Source organism: Corythoichthys intestinalis, chromosome 22 (assembly GCF_030265065.1).
Source record: "Corythoichthys intestinalis isolate RoL2023-P3 chromosome 22, ASM3026506v1, whole genome shotgun sequence".
NCBI lineage: Eukaryota > Metazoa > Chordata > Actinopteri > Syngnathiformes > Syngnathidae > Corythoichthys > Corythoichthys intestinalis.
The window spans coordinates 30717278-30740693 of record NC_080416.1 but is presented as its reverse complement, the minus strand read 5'-3'; the positions used below and the strand labels follow the sequence as shown (position 1 = coordinate 30740693).

The window sequence follows — 23416 nt, the reverse complement described above, 5'->3', positions numbered from 1 at the left end:
TAAAATACTGTACGAACACACACAACAAATGATTACTATCGTATCGTTTTCACTCTGTATCGAACCGTAATGTTCTTAAATTGTATCGAATTGTATCGAATCGCTCGGCCATAAAAATGTATCGTTTTTTTAATCGAATCGTAACCTGTGTATCTAGCTACATATCGAATCGGCTTTATGCCAGAGATTCCCAACCCTACTAAAAACGTGTTTTGTGACAAAACGAGCGGAATGCCAGTTTTCGTCTAACGAGACGAGAACGAGACAAAAATGCGCAATGGTTTCTGTCACATGTTCACAATGTGTGACATTTTATGTGTACCGTAATTTAGGTATAGGTATAAAAAGAAAAAAAGTGAGATAATATGCGGGATAACACTAAATGGCATCTGTTATAAGCATTTATTAATGCTCATGACAGTGTCATATCATAATTATGATTGTCTAATTACAGTTTTATGGTTCCACTGTCAAATAAAGTGTTGCCAAACACCATAACTAGCAAATCATGAAACAGTGAACAGTAACTGAAGAAATACATTGCACAGAACATGAATTTTGATTGTTATTTTACATCTGTAGCGCTGCAATGCATGCTAGGAAGCATGTTGGACAACAACAGTGTTGACAGCAGAGGTTGAATGTCACCCCCAAAGGAAGCAGTGATGGCCAGGTTCTTGAAGCAATAATGCTTTGCAGCCAGTTGTTTCAAAACTTCATTCATTTGGTCTTATGACAGTCGTATCATGCCACTGTCAGATAAAATGTTACTGGTTAATATCTTTTGGTGTAAATATCCCATATTGGTGCTTGAGCACCTACATCTTTGCTCCAAAATGCCCCTTTTACTGGGCTTTTTTTTGTGCATATGTGTGTGCTGGCCGACTTGAACACCGAAAACACACACACAAAAAAAAGGGGGGGGGGCCGTCTAAGCCACCGCATAACCCCCGCACGCTCTCCTCTTTGACCTAGGTGTGTGGTGAGGATTCCAAGGACATCTGGTGGTTGGAAACTAAGTGTTACCCTTATACGACTCGTAGCAAAAAATATGGAATCACCTCTGGCTTTAATGACAGCTTGCAGTAACTGAGGCATGGACTTGATGAGTGACAAACAGTATTCTTCATCCAACTCACTTTGATTGCAGTTGCCAGATCATCCTTGCAGGTCGGAGCCTTGCTGTGGACCATAGTTTTTCAATTTCCACCACAGGTTTTCAATAGGGTTAAGATCTGGGCTATTTGCAGGCCATGGCATTGACTGGATGAGTCTTTCTCCAAGGAATGCTCGAAAGCTGTCTAAAAGTTCAATCTAAACTTGCACATTTATTGAAGATTTAACCACAGCCGCCATCTCAGTGCCTTTGCCTGACATCCAGCCCCATATCATTAAGGACTGAGGGGAATTGTGATGTTTTCTTCAGGCAGTCTTTGTAAATCTCACTAGAACGGCACCGAACAAAAGTTCCAGCATCATCACCTTGTCCAGTGCAGTTTCTTGACTCATCACTGAAAGTAACCTTCATCCAGTCATTCACAGTCCATGACTGCCTCTCCTTAACCCATTGCAGTCTTGTTCTTTTCTGTTTAAGTGTCAATGATTGTTTTCTTTAAGCTTTCCTGTATGAAAATCCCATTTCCTTTAAGCGGTTTTGCACAGTTCTGTCACATACCTCGACTCCAGCTTCCTCCCATTTCTTCATTTGTCTTGTTGTACATCTTGTTTTCAAGACATGGCCTTTAGTTATTTGTCATGACGTTTTGATGTCTTCCATGGTCTACCAGTACCCTTAACTTTAACAATCTTACCATGCTGTGTGTACTTGGTCCAGATTTTTGATACAGCTGACTGTGAACAGCCCACATCTTTGGGAACCATACGTGTAGCGTTACCTTCTTCAAGAAGTTTGATAGTCCTCTCCTTGGTCTCAAGAGACATCTCTCTTATTGGAGCCATGATTCTAATGAATCCACTTGGTCCAGCGGCCCTCCAAGGTGTGATAAGTGCACTGTTTTTAACTGCTGACTAACGAGCCGATCTAATCTGAGGCCCAATTAAGGAAAGGAACTGGACTGGGTGTGTTTGTATTTTCTACTCAAAATGGAGTGATTCCGTATTTTTTTTCTTAAGAACGGAGTGATTCGATATTTATTTCCAAGCACCTGCTCTATAAAAGATTTACTGACCACCACAATATTTTTAATTCATTTCTTTTAGTGTTTCTGAATGCCAAGGAGTTGCACTTTTGAACTAATTCATTATTTTTTCAAGCTTTTTATCTGAGTTTGTTCAACATAATAAAATATCTGAGTGCTCATCCGAGACTGGTAATTCCATACTTTTTGCTAGGGGTTGTAGACCATTCAAGCAAATAGTGAAAATTCTTACACCAGGTTTCTTTTTTTTTTTTTTTAAATAATTATACGTAATTTTCTCTTATATAGTTTTCTACTTTAATAACTGTAATTACACCTGCCTTTGTCCATTGAGCTCGTTCCAGTATCATGCATGCGCATTAATTCTCAGTCCGAGATGCACTGAGCAAACTGACCCGCGTGTGCAGGAGCATCAAAACAAATGACCACACATGCTGGCTCAACGTCATTCATGACCGATCTGACCCGTCAATACCATTATGAAGTCTATGCAGTGTCTTAAGTGTCTGTATTGTTATGGAGAAGGATATTAGCACTTCAGTTATTATTTGATAGTAAAGTTGTCTCATTTTTTTTTTAATAAAGAAATATACAGTAAACGCACTCTTATAACAGCTTAGTCTCATTTCAACACATTCAAATTAAAAATTGTCATACAAGACAGTGTGCTTTGGAATTGGATTTGGATTGTATTTATGAATAACTGTTTGAGAAAGAAAACTGTTTCATCAGTCTACTTCATCTGTATTCGATTTTGTTTAATTTATTTAAAGTAAATAAATGACACATTTACACAATTTATGTCAGCGCTTTGCCCACAAGAAAAAGTCAATCGGCAGCACTTTTTTTGTAATTTGAAGGAACAGGACTTTTGTCTAATTTGTGTACTTTTTGTTTTATACTCAGAACCTTTATTAAACACTTTAACGTGTTTTATTTACTTAAAACAGTACAGTTGTAGACTACAGTATCATTAAGTCAGAAGCAGTGATAAAATTATTTTTCAAGGAAATAGTCATCCATTTTGTCCTCATTGTTACGTACTTACAACATGTCTAAAAGAAGATAAATTGTGAAGCTAATTGGGAAAAAAGCGACATTTATCCGATTAATCGATAAATTAATCGTCCGACATAGACTTCATAATGTATTGACAGGACACGGGGCGCATGGCCGATTCATAGGGGGCCTATCTCCGAGTGGAAACACAAACAGCTTTTTCCGTTGAAAATTCTTGTGAAAAAATGCTTAAATCCCTGAATTCTTTATAGATATGGATGTAAAACCGTCTCAATTCTTGGTTAAAAGCAACAACAACAAAAAAAACCGTGCAGGTAGCATTTATTTTACGTAAATATTGCCAACTATGAGGCTAGTCAGTAAGGAAATTGGCAGCCACCATATGGAAACAAGGAGCTTTTTCTGTTGAAAATTCTTGTGAATAAATGCTTAAATCCCTGAATTCTTTATAGATATGGATGTAAAAGAATCTCGATTCTTGGTTAAAAGTTTTTTAAAAATGTGCAGGTAGCATTTATTTTATGTAAATATTGCGAACTATGAGGCTAGTCAGTAAGGAAATTAGCAACCACCATATGTAAACAAGGAGCTTTTTCTGGTAAATTCTTGTGAATAAATGCTTAAATCCCTGAATTCTTTATAGCTATGGACGTGAAAGACACGATTCTTAGTTAAAAGCAAAAAAAAAAAAAAACGTGCAGGTGCATTTATTTTACGTAAATATTGCGAAGTACAACACCAATGCTGTAGCGGCTAATGTCTCCCATTTATTTTTTTTTTTACAACATTTCAAAATGCATGCATGGTACGAAAAATAATGAAATTACCTTGAATCCTCGAACCAATCACTCCTGAGACGATCCTTCCTGTTTGTATGCAATGCAGCTTTTGTTCTTTTTCAACCTAAATCCGGCGTTAGATTGCTGCATGTGACCGACTGCTAATAAATGAAGCGGTGCGTTGGTCGGCCCCCTTCGGGAAGGCATGACTTAGTGAATGAGGAATGTGTGATGTCAACACGTTATGTGTACTATGCGTCCGATTAATCAATTATAAAAATAGTTGCCGCCCTACGCAGAACATGTGCTTCCACAGTGTAGTAGCACGACTCCCACCTTGCGATCCCCTTTGCTCTTTTTTGACTGTTTCGCAGCATCTTTTTCCTTCTTCAACTATTTCTTCCTGCCCAGCCCACCTCCCCCACCTTTTGTTGCGTTCAGACGGGCTATTTTTATCATCCTGCTTCACCTCCCACTCCCTCTGCGAGCTTCTCTCTAGCTGCTCGTTTTTGGGTTGGGGTTTTTTTGTGATTCTTTGGTCTTGCTGTTGAACTCGGACAGAAGCTGAGAGGGCTGCTGTGCGCCTCGGGTTCTTTTTAGATTATTTTTTAAAACCCTTGTGTGTTCATTATGTGCAAGTGGAAGTGGCCTACACTAATATTTAAACACGCCAGACTGACCCGAGATCATCATCCATTAGCATGAGCAGCAGCAGACAGCATTTTCTCTTTATTCAGTTTGTATGCATCAACGGTCTGGAGTGTGTGTGTGCGTGTTTCTTGTTGTTGATGCATGCTGGGATATGGCTCAGTCCTATCATTCATTTTAATGATGCTCCTTGTGTTGTGTAGATTCAATGTGACACGCTTGGGGTAGCTCGTGTGGGGATGGGCAGGAGCTTTGCTTGGTGTTTCATACCATGTGACAATGTGGTGTCATTTCTTCAGAAGAAAGGAATTGTGGGGAAGATGTGCCAGAAGGAGGCTACAGTCAGTAGAGACAGCAAAACCACAGTCCACTAAATTTGTATTGGAGAAATATAATAGATAACGGTTTGGGAAAACATTCCCAGCTTCAACCTCAATGGATAATCCATATAAACATGTATACAGACATGCTCTTTAAGTAGATTATAATCAGGGGTGCACATAATTTTTTTGCCCAGGTTCTCAGAGGAGGACCTGGAGATGCGACTTGGTCCTCATTGAGCTTGAGAGCCGACCCGCCTGATGCGATAAAATTATGACAAGCTTTACTTGGAGCCAATTACCTTAAATTAATTTTATTAACAATTAACACTTGATTCACATCAACTGGCACAACAAAATTGCCATTACTCTGAAGTAAAAAGTAAAGACATATACAGGGGTACGCATATTTTTTTTGCCTCCCACATTAACTCCAAGCCATTGTAAAAGTGGGATGTCCACCTCTTAAGAGCTCATTGAACGTGCATGTTTAGCTTTGTGAAATGCGACCAAAAACACGTTCGTCAGTGCATGGCGCTGTTCTTTATTAATTTTATTCCGCCACTTGTCCATAGGGCGAGTAGGGTCCTGCCTGGCATCGATAGTTTGCTTAATTGCTATCATGCTCACTGTTTTTTTCGTGATTTTCAAAGTTTGGATGGCTGAAATTCTTTGACCCTACATAAAATGCGCTGCTCTTATCAGCGACATTGAGATTCTCACGGCAAGTTTAGCACCACATTTCCATGAGAGCATCATTTGCTTCTAGCCATGGTACCTCCTGCAGCCACTTTTCAGCAAAAGTCCTTTTTTTCGGTAGCTCTGGTGACGTCTCTGTCGTCTGCAGTGTTGTTAATTTTACTTTAAAAAAGTAATTAATTAGTTACAAAGTACTTCTCCCCAAAAGTAATTGCGTTAGTAACTCAGTTACCTGAATGTTAGAGTAATTAGTTACTTGGAAAAGTAACTAGTGGTAATTTTCTTTTTTTTTTTCTCAAAAAAAAACATAACAAAAACAGGTCACGCAATGTGAAGTTTAAAGGGTTTGGGGGCAAATTGGCCCTAGCCCAATTCTTTACCCTCCACTTAACTAGACACAAGGGTATTGCGATAACTAGATAGTAACCTTTGCTATGTGTGGAAGTCATTTAAAGTTGTGAATCAACCGTTAAAGTTGTTAAAATTGCTCCCGTTATTTCATTAGTTCCCTTCTGTCTACTTTAAACGTGTAAGTTTTAAAACTGTTTCATCATTTAAAGATAGATTTAAGTTAAGATTTTGCCGACTTAGGAGCATTTTAGATTTAAAAAAAAAAAAAAAAAAAAAAAGTTACTTAGGTTCGCTATGAAGGATCTCTACATCAGAGCCTTCCTGAGAGGTCTACTGCTTTAAGATGGCGACTGTTTACTAACACATGTAGTCATTAAAACATGTTGCCAATGCAGCTGTGTCTGTCAATTGCATCTAGTTCTATAATATGATATCTACCGTGTCATGTGGGCGTAGTTTGTCGGCTATGGCTACAGTCAGGTATTATTGGAGCCACCTAGCATCGCGGTTGCAATGGCGTCTTCCCCACTCCTGCTCTGCTCTCTCGTCTCCGTGAGTCCGTTTCTCTCAGACTTTTTTTATTCAACCAACTTAGTAACGCATAGTAACGCACGCCTTTTCCGCCTCAGTAACAGTAAAGGCGTTGCCAAGATAAGAAAAGCAATTAATTAGATTACTCATTACTGAAAAAAATAACGCCGTTAGTAATGCCGTTATATTCTAACGCCGTTATTAACAACACTGGTCGTCTGTCTGTCTTTTGACGGGTGTGGGGGAACACGGAAATAATTATTCAGTGGGACCTGCCTCTTTGACATTTTGAGAATAGATTTTCTCGTGTCCGCCGCAAATACAGTGGTCAGCCATCGGTACGCAAAAGCGTATTGAAGCCGTTGAGGGCCAACGCATTTGTCTGCGTCTAGTACGCATGCGGCCATGCGGACCACTTATGTGCACCCCTGATTATAAACACATACAGTGGGGCAAATAAGTATTTTGTCAACCACTAAATTGTGCAAGTTCTCCTACTTGAAAATATTAGAGAGGCCTGTCATTGTCAACATGGTTAAACCTCGACCATGAGAGACAGAATGTGGAGAAAAAAAAAACTGAAAATCACATTGTTTGATTTTTTTTTTTTTTTTTTTTTAGAATTTATTTTCAAATCATGGTGGAAAATAAGTATTTGGTAAATACCAGAAGTTTATCTCAATACTTTGTTACATATGTACTCTTTTTTGGCAGTAACGAAGGCCAAACGTTTTCTGTAACTCTTCACAAGCTTTTCACACACTGTTGCTGGTATTTTGGCCCATTCCTCCATGCAGATCTCCTCTAGAGTAGTGATGTTTTGGGGCTGTCGATGGGCAACACGGACTTTCAACTCCCTCCGCAGATTTTCTATTAGGTTGAGACCTGAAGACTGGCTAGGCCACTCCAGGACCTTGAAATGCTTCTTACGAAGCCACTCCTTTGTTGCCCTGGCTGTGTGTTTGGGATCATTGTCATGCTGAAAGACCCAGCCACGTCTCATCTTCAATGCCCTTGCTGATGGAAGGAGATTTTCACTCAAAATCTCTCGATACATGGCCCCATTCATTCTTTCCTTTACACAGATCAGTCGTCCTGGTCCCTTTGCAGAAAAACAGGCCCAAAACATGATGTTTCCACCCCCATGCTTCACAGTGGGTATGGTGCAATTCGGTATCCTTTTTCTTCCAAACAAGAGAACCTGTGTTTCTACCAAAAAGTTCTATTTTGGTTTCATTTGACCATAACACATTCTGAAGTCCTCTACTGGATCATCGAAATGCTCTCTAGCGAACCGCAGACGGGCCTGGACGTGTACTTTCTTCAGCAGGGGGACACGTCTGGCAGTGCAGGATTTGAGTCCCTGGTGGCGCATTGTGTTACTGATGGTAACCTTTGTTACTGTGGTCCCAGCTTTCTGTAGGTCATTCACGAGGTCCCCCCGTGTGGTTCTGGGATTTTTGCTCCCCGTTCTTGTTATCATTTTGACGCCACGGGGTGAGGAGGGAGTTGAAAGTCCGTGTTGCCCAACAACAGCCCCAAAACATCATTGCTCTAGAGGAGATCTGCATGGAGGAATGGGCCAAAATACCAGCAACAGTGTGTGAAAAGCTTGTGAAGAGTTACAGAAAACATTTGGCCTCTGTTATTGCCAACAAAGGGTACATAACAAAGTATTGAGATGAACATTTGGTATAGACCAAATACTTATTTTCCACCATGCTTTGCAAATAAATTCTTTAAAAATCAAACAATGTGATTTTCTGTGCCCCCCCCCCCCAACACACACACACACATTCTGTCTCTCATGGTTGAGGTTTACCCAACCTCTCTAATATTTTCAAGTGTGAGAACTTGCACAATTAGTGGTTGATGAAATAATTATTTGTCCCACTGTACATATACTAGTACTTCTAAAAAAATTAGCATATTTTGATACAGTTAATTATTTTCTGTGATGTACTGAAAAACATTCGACTTTCATAGATTTTAGATTCATTACATACAACTGAAGTAGTTCAAGCCTTTTATTGTTTTAATATTGATGATTTTGGCAAAAAAAAAAAAAAAGTCAAGAAAAACCAAAAATCCCTATCTCAAAAAATTTGCATATTTCATCCAACCAATACAAAAAAGTGTTGTTTTTTTTAATACAAAAAAAACTCAACCTTCAATTATATCAGCTCTGCACTCAATACTTGGTCGGGAATCCTTTTTCAGAAATGACTGTTTCAATGCGGCGTGGCATGGAGGCAGTCAGCCTGTGGCACTGCTGAGGTGTTATGGAGGCCCTGGATGCTTCGATAGCGGCCTTAAGCTCATCCACAGTGTTGGGTCTGGTGTCTCTCAACTTCCTCTTCACAATATCCCACAGATTCTCTATGGTTTGGGGTTCAGGTCAGGAGAGTTGGCAGGCCAGTTGAGCACAGTAATGCCATGTTCAGTAAACCAGTGGTTTTGGCACTGTGAGCAGGTGCCAGGTCGTGCTGAAAAATGAAATCTTCATCTCCATAAAGCTTTTCAGCATATGGAAGCATGAAGTGCTCCAAAATCTCCTGATAGCTAGCTCCATTGACCCTGCCCTTGATAAAACACATTAGACCAACACCAGCAGCTGACATGGCAACCCAGACCATCACTGACTGTGGGTACTTGTCACTGGACTTGAGGCATTTTGGCATTTCCTTCTCCCCAGTCTTCCTCCAAACTCTGGCACCTTGATTTCCGAATGACATGCAAAATTTGCTTTCATCTGAAAAAACTGTTTTAAACCACTGAGCAACAGTCCAGTGCTGCTTCTCTGTAGCCCAGGTCAGGCGCTTCTGCCGCTGTTTCATGTTTAAAAGTGGCTTGACCTGGGGAATGCGGCATCTGTAGCCCATTTCCAGCACGCACCTGTGCACGGTGGCTCTGGATGTTTCTACTCCAGACTCAGTCCACTGTTTCTGCAGGTCTGGAATCGGCCCTTCTCAACAATCTTTTTCAGGGTGCGGTCACCTCTTCTGGTTATGCAGCGTTTCCTGCCACACTTTTTCCTTCCCACTGAGGTGACTTGATACAGCACTCTGGGAACAGCCTAGTCGCTCAGAAATTTCTTTCTGTGTCTTACCCTCTTGCTTGAGGGTGTCAATGATGGCCTTCTGGACAGCAGTCAGGTCGGCAGTCATTCCCATGATTGCGGTTTTGTGTAATGAAGCAGGCTGGGAGTTTTTAAAAGCCTCAGGACTCTTTCGCAGGGGTTTTGAGTAAATTCGTTGATTACGATGATTAGTTTAGTAGCTTCTTTAAAGTAACCTTTTCATGATATGCTAATTTTTTTAGATAGGGATATTTGCTTTTTCCTGACTTTTTTGCCGAAATCATCAATAGTAAAATAATACAAGGCTTGAACTACTTCAATTGTGTGTAATGAATCTAAAATATATGAAAGTCTAATGTTAATCAGTATATTACAAGAAATAATGAACTTTATCAAATTATGCTAATTTTTTTTAGAAGGACCAGTATATGAAAGTCTAATGGTTATCGGTACATTACAGAAAATAATGAACTTTATCACAACATACTAATTTTTTGAGAAGGACTAGTGCCCATATAATTGCAAAACCACTTGCGCATTGCATTAATTTGTCCCTACTTCACGGTGTAGTGCCAAAACAGACCAAAATTGCCAGAATCACTCCAGTGTACAAATCTGGAGATAAAAATAACATGAACAACTATCGCCCAATTGCCGTTCTACCAACTCTCTCCAAGGTACTAGAAAGAGTCGTGTACAATAGACTAAGCGAATACCTAGACAAGTTTCACATTCTAAACAGTTCACAATATGGCTTCAGAAAGAAGAATTCAACGTGCATGGCCATTCTAGATCTTGTTGAAAAAATTAATGATGCCTTTGAGCAAGGCAACTTTGGAGTTGGCATTTTTTTGGATTTATCTAAGGCTTTTGACACCATTGACCATAATATTTTACTGGATAAGATACATCACTATGGTGTTAGAGGAATAGCATACAACTGGTTCAAAAGTTACTTACTCAGTCGACAGCAATATGTAAGTATTAACAATCACGTTTCACAAAAAAAGGAAATAAAATATGGAGTCCCCCAGGGATCAATTTTAGGCCCACTACTTTTTCTTATTTACATTAATGACCTTGTTAATTCTTCTGACATACTACACATGATTTTGTTTGCTGATGATACCAACTTGTTTCTTTCACATAAAAACCCGTTAGACCTACAGCATATTTTAAACGCAGAGTTAATAAAGATAGATAGCTGGCTCAGGTGCAACAAACTTTCCCTCAACATCAATAAAACCAATTACATAGTATTTAGATCAAACAAGAAAGCAGTTGACACAAACAGGATTTGTCTGAAAGTAAACGATAACAATTTATTACAAGTTGATTCCACCAAGTTCCTGGGAGTCTTCATTGATAAGTCTCTCAACTTCAAATGCCATATAGAACACCTTTTATCGACACTATCTAAATACGTTGGACTATTCTTCAAAATAAGACACCATCTCCCTTTAACCACACTTCTTACCTTGTACAAAACCTTGTTTGAGCCCCATATCAACTACTGTAACATCATATGGTGCAACACGTTCTCCAGTCACCTAAAGAAATTAGAAACTCTACAAAAGAAGATAGTACGGGCCATGTCCTGGGCTGGTTTCAATGCTCCCACCCACTCCTTATTTTATAGTTTACGCCTTCTCCGACTCACTGATTTGAACACATTTCATAACGCATGTACAATGTTCCAAATTGTAAATAATATGAATAGCAGACTGTCTGAGCTCATTCCAGTCTGGACTCCTCTCCATACTCATAACACCAGAAACAAAGACCTCATCAGTGGAAAAAAGAGAAGACTTGTTAGCACCAGCCTGAGCATTACAAATAGAGGCCCCCAGATTTGGAATGAGCTCGACGAAAATCTAAAAGTGTTGAAATCCATCTCCATCTTTAAAAATAGGCTAAAAAGTATTCTGATCAGTAAATATAACAATTCCAACATACCTAGGTTATAAACTTTCTTCTAGGGAAGTATTTCTTTTTTTTTTTTTTTTTTTTTTTCTCTGTGTGTGTGTGGGCGTGTATGTGTGTGTGTATATATATATATCGAGTTATTGTACATTATTATGTTTTAGTATGTGAACAGTGTAAAAAAACTGCAACTCACCCTTCTGCTCATCTGATAATGATCTGATAATGTTTCTTGTGATTGTCTTAATGTATGCAGGCTCCTGACTATAAGCTTTTAGTAGCTTCTTAAGGAGACCTGACTCACACATAATCTTGGCTCAGCACTGAGATATTATGTACACTTTGTAAATATGAATGTGTGTGTGAATAAATTGAAATTGAAATTGAAAATTGAAAAATTGAAATAGTAAGTATACTGCACTGGCCTTTGAAATTTTCTTAAGTTTCTCATTTAATTAAAAAAGGTTTTGGACACCCATCCTAGTACATCATAAATAACGAAAACTTTAAGATGATCCCCTTTTGTCTACTGAAGTCTTTGATAGTCAATATGCATGCCCAAGACATGTAGGTGGATGTACATTAACAAAGGAAATTAGTATGTGAGTAAATGGAGACTTAATTTAGTCCTGTGTTTTATTTTATCAACAAACATATATCTAATACATCGATATCATCCAATAATAAGCAAATCAAAAGGCAACAAGGGTCGAAAAGATAATGGACAGCATGCGAGTGAGTTAGCCTGCTGTGCATAATTCTTGCGCTAGCGTTCGACTGCAATGTATGTCTTTTTGTGGCTTTCCGGTAACTCGAGGTGAGAGCCTGAGAGAGCATAGTTAAAGACACCTTGATTTTAATGAGATATTATCGCGTAACTACCTTGTTTCAATCCAAAAACCTCAGTGTAGCATGTATGACAGAGTGTCAAGACACAGCTGTGAATGGTCACAGCTGGACATTGTGGGTATTTTATGGGTGGAACATGGTAATATAACAAGGGTTGCGATACAGAAGTCACAGACAACAAGGAAAGGTCAAGATTTTCTTTTTTTAAATATTTACCATTTAAAATTTTTTGTTTGTTTGGATCGATTGTTTAAAATATCGGGGAAAATGCAACAGTAACAAAAAAAAAAAAAAAAAAATACAATTAAGCCATAGTTATGGGGTAGATATCAGTGACCGAGTTAGATACTATTTCTTTTGTTGTGACGTAATTTGTGTAAGTTTAAAATATGCGAGTGAATATATATACATATATATATATATATATATATATATATATATATATATATATATATATATATATGTATATATATATATATGTATATATGTATATATATATTTTTTTTAAAATTTTTTTAACTAAATATTAGACATCAATTAATGATTCTAAACCAGGGGTCCCCAAACTTTTTGCTGTGAGGGCCACATAACTTTTCCCTTCTCTGATGAGGGGCCGGGGTCAGTTTGTAACAGAAAAAGTGTGACGATTGCAGGAGTGCCTAAATGTAAAAAAATATTGTTTTTCAGAAAGCCGCGATCAAATAACCCTTTCTGGATTCTTCACGAAACAAAAGTAAATAAAATAAAAATAATATAATAATAATAAATAATAACAACACTATTAATCAAATAGATAATAACCAAATAACCCTCTCTGAGTTCTTCACAGAAAAAGGCCAGAAAATAAGTAACACTATTGAGAAAAAAAAAAAAAAAAAAAAATCAAAATGCTCTCTGGTATTGTTCAGGGGCCGGACCAAATGTGGAGGCGGGCCGTAGTTTGGGGACCCCTGTTTTAAACTATAAATGATCGACATTTCGAATAATAAATATAATTACTTTCCTTTTATGGCTGGGTTGAAACAAAAGCGCAGTGTCTGTAAACGGGGGTCTCCAGGATAAAACGGACAAATTAAAAATAGCTCTGGGGCATAATGCGTCATGAAATTGCTATGGCAGCATATAGACATATTGTTCTATCAAACACAACAGTTCTTTTGGCCTAAAATAAAGCAGTTTATTTTAAAGAGGGGTACAAGTGTGTTCAGCATGTGGCTTCTGCCATAAATGTATAAAAAAAATATATGTGTATATATAGTATTCAGTATATATGTGTATATAAAAGTGTGTATATATAGGATTATATACAGTACAGGCCAAAGGTTTGGACACATTAGTCATGGGTTTTCTATATTTTCATGACTATTTACATTGTAAATTCTCACTGAAGGTAATAAAACTATGAATGAACATGTGGAATTATATACTTAGCAAAAGAAAATGCAAAATAAGTAAAAACGTATAATATTCTAGTCAAGTAGCCACTCTTTGCTCCGATTCCTTTTTTGCACACTCTTACCATTCTCTTGATGAGCTTCAAGAAGGAGTCATCTAAAATCGTTTTTGACTTCACATGGAATGCCTTTTTTTTAGGGTTGATAAGTGGAATTTATAGCTTTATAAATAGGGCTGGGACCTTCATTTGCATTGCATTGAATGAGGTATGTCCAAACATTTGGCCTGTACTTTATATGAATGTGTATATACAGTGCCTAGCTTAAGTATTGACCCCCTTGGATGTTTTCCCCTTTGAGTTCACAATAATTGTGGTCAAAACAATTTGCCATTTTCAACACATTTTATTGGAAAACCTTTTTTAATGTCAAAATAAAAACAGACTTCTACAGAGTCATATCTGTGAAATTCAAATATAGAAATGAAAATAATTATTTGCACAATTATTCACCCCCTTCAAGTCAGTATTTCGTAGATGCACCTTTGGCTGAATCACAGCAGTAAGTCTCTGTGGATAAGTCTTAATCAGTCTTGTATATCTGCCCACTGCAATTTATTTTTCTCTGCCATACTGCTCAAGCTCTGTCAGGTTGTACAGGTATCAGGCATGAACAGCACTTTTCAAGTCCAGCCAAAAAGTCTCTATAGGATCGAGGACTGGGCTTTGACTCGGCCCACTCCAGAACATTTACCCAGTTCTTTTTCAACCATGCCTGTGTAGCTTTTGCAGTATGCTTTGGATCATTGTCTTGCTGGAAAATAAATCCCTTCCACGCCGTAGTTCTCTTGCAGACTGAAGATTTATCCCTGAGGATTTTGGTGTATTTTGCAGCATTCATTCTGCCGTCTATCTTTACAAGCCTCCCAGGTCCAGCTGCTGAGAAACATCCCCATAGCATGACGATGCCACCACCATGCTTCACAGTTGGGATGGTGTGCTTTTGGCGTTCGCATTATTCACATTAAGACAAGACTTTCTGGCAGCAATATAAGTGGTCTTTTGGAATACATGAAATGTAATTGTCCTTGTTTCGTGTTAATATGGAAATTTAACTTAGTATATCCTAACCATACAGCCACTACAGACCTCATTTTCAGTCCAATTGCTTGTATCTTTAGAAACTCAAACATTGAGGCACCAGAGTAGATGTGTATACACCATACTGTAGGTTTGTGTTTATATAGAGCATACACGTATTTATGTGTATATACAGTACATGTGCCTGCATTAATGCCTGCCTCTCTAGGTTTTCTTACCTACATTTAAAACTCTTTTATCCTTTGTAACCCGCCGCCAGCTGAGCCCATGAAATTTTTTAACGTGACAATTTAGCAGACGATTTAAGAAGATTATCCACGCTACCCCGTGTCGTCTCTGCGCTTTCTCCCGCTTATTCGCGATTAGTAAGGGTCTTTGTTGGCTCCCCGACAATATTAGCCTCTGTGGCACGCCTCTTTCGTTTGATTTTGTGTCACTGAGCCCGCTCTTTCCTGTGGCGCAGGTCATGCAGGTGGTTCGGGAGCAGATCATGCGAGCCCTGACGCTGAAGCCTAACTCGCTGGACCAGTTCAAGAGTCGCCTGCAGAACCTGAGTTACGCGGAGATACTCAAGATACGACAGTCAGAGAGGATGAATCAGGAGGACTTCCAGTCCCGCCCCATCCTGTAAGTCTGCCTATCGCAGAAGATAACACGTGTTCATGTGCATATTGTATGGAGGAGAACGGGATTGGTTGTCACAAGGGTTTGTTGTCTCAATCGCTATGACGCGACCACATGAAGGCAGTGTCGCGTAATAGCGGCATTGAAATGATCATAATTATGCCTGTAATTAAATCTACATTGTGTTTACTGTAAAGTGATGCGATAAGAGACTTTTTGAAGGATTAAAATTATATGAATATATAATATATATATAAAAACTATTCTTTATATGGGCTTTTACAAGTTCTTCTAGATATGAACATGTTCCCATCAAAAACTATGAAGATAAAGCCACAGTTTTTATTCACATTTATTAGCTAGTTCTTGCTAGCTATTAGTATTAGAGGTGGGTTGTAACGCGTTACATTCACTCTGTTACATTTACTTGAGCGACTTTCTGGGAAAAATGTACTCCTTAGAGTAGTTTAACTACGCAATAATTTTTACATGAGTAGGTTTGTGAAGAAGAAACGCTACTCTTATTCCGCTACTTTGGACTAAACTAGTCATTACATTTTTTCCTGTTAAATCTATACATTTTTATTTTTGCCAGAGATGCTGACAATGTCTGTCTGTTTCACCAATGAGATGTCGTAACAATAACCACATGACTCCATTATACCAATCAGAAGTATCAGAGGTAACAATGTTTTTTCTCTACTAGAGGGCACTTATGCTCTTTGAACAGGTTATACAGTATTTCATAGTAGGGTTGTTCCGATCATGTTTTTTTGCTCCCGATCAGATCCCGATCGTTTTAGTTTGAGTATCTGCCGATCCCGATTTTTCCCGATCTGATTGCTTTTTTTTGCTACCGATTCAATTCGTCATTCCCGATAATTTTTCCCGATCATATACATTTTGGCAATGCATTAAGAAAAAAATGAATAAAACTTGGGCAAATATATACATTCAAACATACAGTACATAAGTACTGTATTTGTTTATTACGACAATAAATCCTCAAGATGGCATTTACATTATTAACATTCTTTCTGTGAGAGGGATCCACAGATAAAAAGACTTGTAATTCTTAAAGGACATATGTGACTTTGTATATTGTGACTAAATATTGCCATCTAGTGGATTTTTATGAGCTTTCAGTAAATGATAATTCAGGCATTTAACTTCTGCCCAAATGCATGATGGGAAGTGCACCCATGACTGTGCGTAGCACTACCAATTGATATATCTTCTCTGCGTTGGGAACTAACTTAAGGTGGTAAGACAAAGATCAATTGCTACCGTGCTTCCCCACATTGCTTCCCATGATATGTCTGTTCTTAAGGAGAGGGATTGTAAGGCTTTAGCCAATTAAAAAAAGGCTCCAAAGGCTGCCAAAATTCACCCTAATCATTATACGCTGCCTTTTATCTCTCTATATGGGTAAAATGGTGCCATTACAGATTTAGCGCGACAATGCGAGGGTGGGTCGTGCAGCGCATGCATTAATTGCGTTAAATATTTTAGTGTGATATATATATTTTTTTTTTAATTAACGCCGCTATCGGGATAAATTTGATAACCCTACCTGAAGCCTAAACAAAAGACTATGGATGAGTGTAACATATTATGTTTGTAACATTAAATACAATTAGAAAACGATTTAATTAAAATATATGTATATATATTTAAAAAAAGGCATGTCCGATATTTTTTTGCCGATTCCGATACTTTGAAAATGACGTGATCGGGACATCTCTATTTCATAGTGTTGTTATGGTCTGAATTTGACGATTTTTGTGTCATCTTTGTCATGTATTAGGTTATAGTACAGTATAATAACAACGGTTCATGTAGATCAGTACTTCTCAAACAGTGGGGCGGGCCCCCGCAGGGTGGCGCAGAACAATGCTGGGGGTGGCGCATGTGACCTTGGGGAACGTACTTTTTTGCCGTACTAGAATAAAGTGTAATTGTACATCCACTCAGTGGGTGGCAGTGCCGCTCTCATTTTCAGCGTGCGCGCAATATTTTTGAACCAAACAAGAGCACTGGAGATATGAAAAGCTAAGACAAGGAAATATGACGAAGCGTATGCAGCATTTGACTTTTGGCTTTCACTTTTAGTACAGTGGGAGATGAGGAAAGACCGGACTATTTACTTTGTCTAAAAATGTTCGCAGCGGACAGCAGGAATTATTTTTTTCAGCGAAAACGTGCCGAATATTGCCAACAATCCTCCCGCTTTGTCAGTGTTACATCAGTAAACCAGTGAGCACTGTCATATAATCATATAAGGTGGCATACCAAGTTGCTCAGTGCAAAATAACTCCACAACGTAGGAAAGGAGCTGATACTGCCAGTAGCAAAAATAAACTGTCTCTCTGTCCAATGACTTTTTGTTCTATTAATTGTTGTTTTTTTCGGTCTAATTGTTTGGCATATTGTCCTAGTGAGTTAATGTTGCTAATCAATTTGAATTTATTATTATTTATTGACTTTTTTAAATTGTATTTTTCAGTATCAAACAGTGAAAAAATCTTGAGCGTATTTTTACAGTACGGATGAGTATTATTTTTTTAACTTTATTGTAAGTTGAACTATATTTTTTCTTTAATATTAAAAAGAACACAATGTTATGCAGAGGAGTATTTTATATACAAATTATACTACAGTATATTTACAATGGCGGCAGAGAGTGGGGGGGGGTGGAATGTTTATGTCTTCCTGGGGGGGCATAACAGAAAATAATTGAGAAGCTCTGATGTAGATGAAGTTGTGCTGAGAATTTTTTTTTAACCAGACATTGTAAGCTGTTACTCACCGTGTTACTTATTACTTGAGTTGACATTTCAACAAATGCTTTTTTTACTTGTACTTGGGAACACTTTTGGATGACTACTTTTATTTGACTAATTTTCAGAAGTAACACTACTCTTACATGAGTAAAAAAAAATTGGCTACTCTACACACCTCTGGTTAGTACAGTATATATATTTTAGCCTAAAACCAGTTTGGTATGGTTGTCACCAGTGTTGTTTATAACAGTGTTAGAGTATAACAGCGTTGCTAACGGCGTTATTTTTGTCAGTAGTGAGTAATCTAATTACTTTTCCAATCTTTGCAACGTCGTTACAGTTATTGAGAACGTGAAGTACTACAATTTGGTTGAATGACGAGAGATGTCTGAGAGACATGGGAGGTGGGAAGGTGGTTGTGACGCTGTTGCGAACGCAATGCTAGGTGGCTCGGAGCGTTAGCATTAGCATTTAGCGTGGCAAGCATCATTTTAAACTTTAGGGCAACTTTTTTTAAATTTTACATAACAGTTCATGGCGTTCAGGTAGGTACAATTAATTGAAAATAATGGACTATTTTCCTCTTCAGTATGCATTATCATCAACAAGTGGGCGTTGTCCTTGTAGATGCTACAATATAATATGTCTTTTATTAGCAAAAATAGTCACTTGCCGTAAACTTTTCTTGAATGACATATCCATAAACCTTGTGTGATGTTTTTTTTTAAAAAAAAACAACTACAGCAGAGACAGGAGATTCAGAGCCTCACCGGCATATTGAAAAATATATCTAAATATATTAGGGGTGTGACGATACACACAAGTCATGTTTCGGTGCAGGTTCAGTACAACAGGAAAACAAAAAGGCTTTTTTTCCTCACAGCATTTGAAAGTTAGTATGTATACCATTACACTCTTATATAGGTGAAATGTTAAAAAATGTAAAAAAGGGGTGACCCTTTTGAATGAAAAAGAGTTCAATTCAATCAGTTAATATGAACATATTTGATGTGAAAGACATTATCGAATGGATCATGTAATAATGTGTAGAACATGAAATGTAACGTTAGTTACTTTGCAGAGTAACTAATTACTCTTATGTTGAGGTAACAAATTCAATCACGTTTTGGTAGAAGTAAATTGTAACTGACAAATTATTTTTTTAAAGTAAGATTACTGTTTGTCAAGCCATCAATTTTTATTGTCACTCTACAAGGCCTTTGTAAAAATAGAAAAAACAATTAATACTATATACTATATACTTAATACTAATACAGTGTGTATATATACAGTGCCTTGCAAAAGTAATCGGCCCCCTTGAATCTTGCAACCTTTCGCCACATTTCAGGCTTCAAACATAAAGATATGAAATTTAATTTTTTTGTCAAGAATCAACAACAAGTGGGACACAATCGTGAAGTGCAACAACATTTATTGGATAATTAAACTTTTTTAACAAATAAAAAACTGAAAAGTGGGGCGTGCAATTAGGGCTGGGCGATATGGCCTTAAACATGTATCACGATAAATTGAGCAGATTTATCTCGATAACGATAAATGACGATAAATTCGCCCAAGCGTACTGTTATATAATTTGAAAATCTGAATCAATGCATGAAATACAGATTAACTGTTTCTTGTTGATTTATTTACCAGCATTCAATTTCATATACTGTATTTAACAATTGTACATGCAGTCTAAACATTAAGTTTATAAAAATGTAATGTAAGCAATAAGAATTCAAGTATGAACATTTATAACAGCGTGTATGACTTGAACAATGTACATTATCAAAATCAATATGCCTGTGCAAACATGTCATTGTAACACAAATGACTTGCAGCTTGAACAGTACACTTCAAAAAGACAACTTGTTAATGGCTGCTGTGACATAATTATTAAATACAAGTGTTTACATTATGGTTTCAGGGTCCCCCCCAGTGCATTTTTTAATAAATGCACGCACAAATGAAACCCCAAACAAACAGAGAGAGACACACACACATTAAAGCTATATTGATCTTCTTCAAATGAAACGCTTAAGATTTTATGATAGCAATAATGACACAGAAATAAGCACATACAGAAAAATAGCTGGGGCCATTTCTCGGTCATTATAAGTTTCGCCGTTGGATTGTACTTTAAGCTGAATGCTTTACCATCACAAAAGCTATCAGAGGAATCACACACAGACAGATACAAAATAATGCCACATAGTAATTGCTAGATGCAGTCCGTGCCCAATCCACTCATTAAGTTCAGCCGTTTCGACAAGTTAGAACCGCTATCCGACTACATCACGTTCATTTGTAGCGTTAGCCGCTAGCTAGCGTTAGCCTGGCTACCAGTAGAAAGCACTGAAAGCACCATCTCTGGAAATTGTGAGAACAGCAGGGAGGACAGCGGGTGAAAGCCCGTCTGGATGCCACCAAGAGTCTACTAAATGTCGGTTAAAAGTTTGGTGAACCTCCCTTAAGCCACACTCCATCACGTTTTGCTTGTAGCGTTAGCTGCTAGCGTTAGCTTACTGGGCTTTTGTTTGATTGGCTCCTTGATGATCACGTGACTCCCTACGTAAGCCCATTGACGGTTTCTTAAAGGGGAATGAACATAGACGGACAACACAGAATCAAAGCGGGATGAAAAGACTATATTTTCTTGTTTTATTAATTTACCGAATTTACCGACATGGTCAAAATTCCGTCGGTCATCGTTAAGAATTTCGGTGACGGTAAATTTTCGGTTTACCGCCCTGCTCTACGTGCAATATTATTCGGCCCCTTTACTTTCAGTGCAGCAAACTCACTCCAGAAGTTCAGTGAGGATCTCTGAATGATCCAATGTTGTCCTAAATGACCGATGATGATAAATAGAATCCAAATGTGTGTAATCAAGTCTCCGTATAAATGCACCTGCTCTGTGATAGTTTCATGGTTCTGTTTAAAGTGCAGAGAGCATTATGAAAACCAAGGAACACACCAGGCAGGTCCGAGATACTGTTGTGGAGAAGTTTAAAGCCGGATTTGGATACAAAAAGATTTCCCAAGCTTTAAACATCTCAAGGAGCACTGTGCAAGCCATCATATTGAAATGGAAGGAGCATCAGACCACTGCAAATCTACCAAGACCCGGCCGTCCTTCCAAACTTTCTTCTCAAACAAGGAGAAAACTGATCAGAGATGAAGCCAAGAGGCCCATGATCACTCTGGATGAACTGCAGAGATCTACAGCTGAGGTGGGAGAGTCTGTCCATAGGACAACAATCAGTCGTACACTGCACAAATCTGGCCTTTATGGAAGAGTGGCAAGAAGAAAGCCATTTCTCAAAGATATCCATAAAAAGTCTCGTTTAAAGTTTGCCACAAGCCACCTGGGAGACACACCAAACATGTGGAAGAAGGTGCTCTGGTCAGATGAAACCAAAATTGAACTTTTTGGCCACAATGCAAAACGATATGTTTGGCGTAAAAGCAACACAGCTCATCACCCTGAACACACCATCCCCACTGTCAAACATGGTGGTGGCAGCATCATGGTTTGGGCCTGCTTTTCTTCAGCAGGGACAGGGAAGATGGTTAAAATTGACGGGAAGATGGATGCAGCCAAATACAGGAACATTCTGGAAGAAAACCTGTTGGTATCTGCACAAGAAAGACCTGAGACTGGGACGGAGATTTATCTTCCAACAGGACAATGATCCAAAACATAAAGCCAAATCTACAATGGAATGGTTAAAAAATAAACGTATCCAGATGTTAGAATGGCCAAGTCAAAGTCCAGACCTGAATCCAATCGAGAATCTGTGGAAAGAGCTGAAGACTGCTGTTCACAAACACTCTCCATCCAACCTCACTGAGCTCGAGCTGTTTTGCAAGGATGAATGGGCAAGAATGTCAGTCTCTCGATGTGCAAAACTGATAGAAACATACCCCAAGCGACTTGCAGCTGTAATTGGAGCAAAAGGTGGCGCTACAAAGTATTAACGCAAGGGGGCCAAATAATATTGCACGCCCCACTTTTCAATTTTTTATTTGTTAAACAAGTTTAAATTATCCAATAAATTTTGTTCCACTTCACGATTGTGTCCCACTTGTTGTTGATTCTTGACAAAAAATTAAAATTTTATATCTTTATGTTTGAAGCCTGAAATGTGGCGAAAGGTTGCAAGGTTCAAGGGGGCCGAATACTTTTGCAAGGCACTGTATATATATATATATATATATATAATATATATATATATATATATATATATACACACACTGTATATATATATATATACTGTATATAGACCCTGCCCACCGACGTCACAAAATCACGTGCTCGCTGTATGGTTCCGCCCCCTTGTCCGTCATTTTGTGTCTGTATTATCAATGGTCTCAATTGATCGAGCAATTTATAATGCATTTCATGGAAGACCCGGTGCTTTCGGATGCCGTAAACTCACTTGATGCGTTGCATAAAAGGCGTTATGTGGAAAAGCTTCAGTTTATCCATTCGCCAGATCCATATTTGATGCCTAAATCGATGTTTTTCGACCCGCTGTCTCCGCCGTATTTGCCTGACATCTGCTAGCTACCCTGATATGTACAACTATCTTGTCCACACAAAATCAGCCTATTCTCACGAAAGTTTGAAAAACTTTAAGAGCTTGGAGGCTTATAAATACTTCGTTGCTGGTTGGGTGAAACAGGTCCTCGTCCACGAAAATTCGGCAGGAATCTATCTTGTGCTTGGAAAGGTGAGTTACGAAATTTTCAATTCAAAATCTTTTGTTATTGCTAACATCCACTGTCAAGTCTAATGTATTTCATGTCGTTTGTCAATGGAGTTAGGGCTTTTAATGTTTATATGGTTTAGCGATAGCACTCTCACTACATACATACGTGTATGTTGTCGGCGATTAGCCTAGCAATGATCTTAATTGTGGTTGTCAGCCCAAAACCCTCTAAATATATATTAAATGCATCTTACCAGATATAAAATGACTACTACATAATCTGTGGTAATCGTTTGGAGCCCAGTTTTCTCGTCGAATTGCAGCAGCCCATCTCGCTCTCTTCTCTCCGGGTCTCTCGGAATCCGGTAGAACTTCAAGTCTCTCCGTCTTCTCCGTCTATCTTCTCTGTTATTGCAACCGACCGCCACACACGCCTTCA

The 23416-nt window shown here is 38.3% G+C and overlaps 1 protein-coding gene across 10 annotated transcripts in view; it reads left to right on the top strand.

The window, feature by feature from the left end:
- The window catches only part of elmo1 (engulfment and cell motility 1 (ced-12 homolog, C. elegans)), a 201678-nt gene that overhangs the window by 170870 nt on the left and 7392 nt on the right, over nucleotides 1–23416 (top strand). For all 10 annotated transcript variants that reach the window (XM_057827714.1, XM_057827712.1, XM_057827710.1 and 7 more), the window contains one exon: nucleotides 15316–15479. In XM_057827714.1, coding sequence (XP_057683697.1) covers nucleotides 15316–15479 — 164 coding nt within the window. The remainder of the gene's footprint in view (nucleotides 1–15315; nucleotides 15480–23416) is intronic.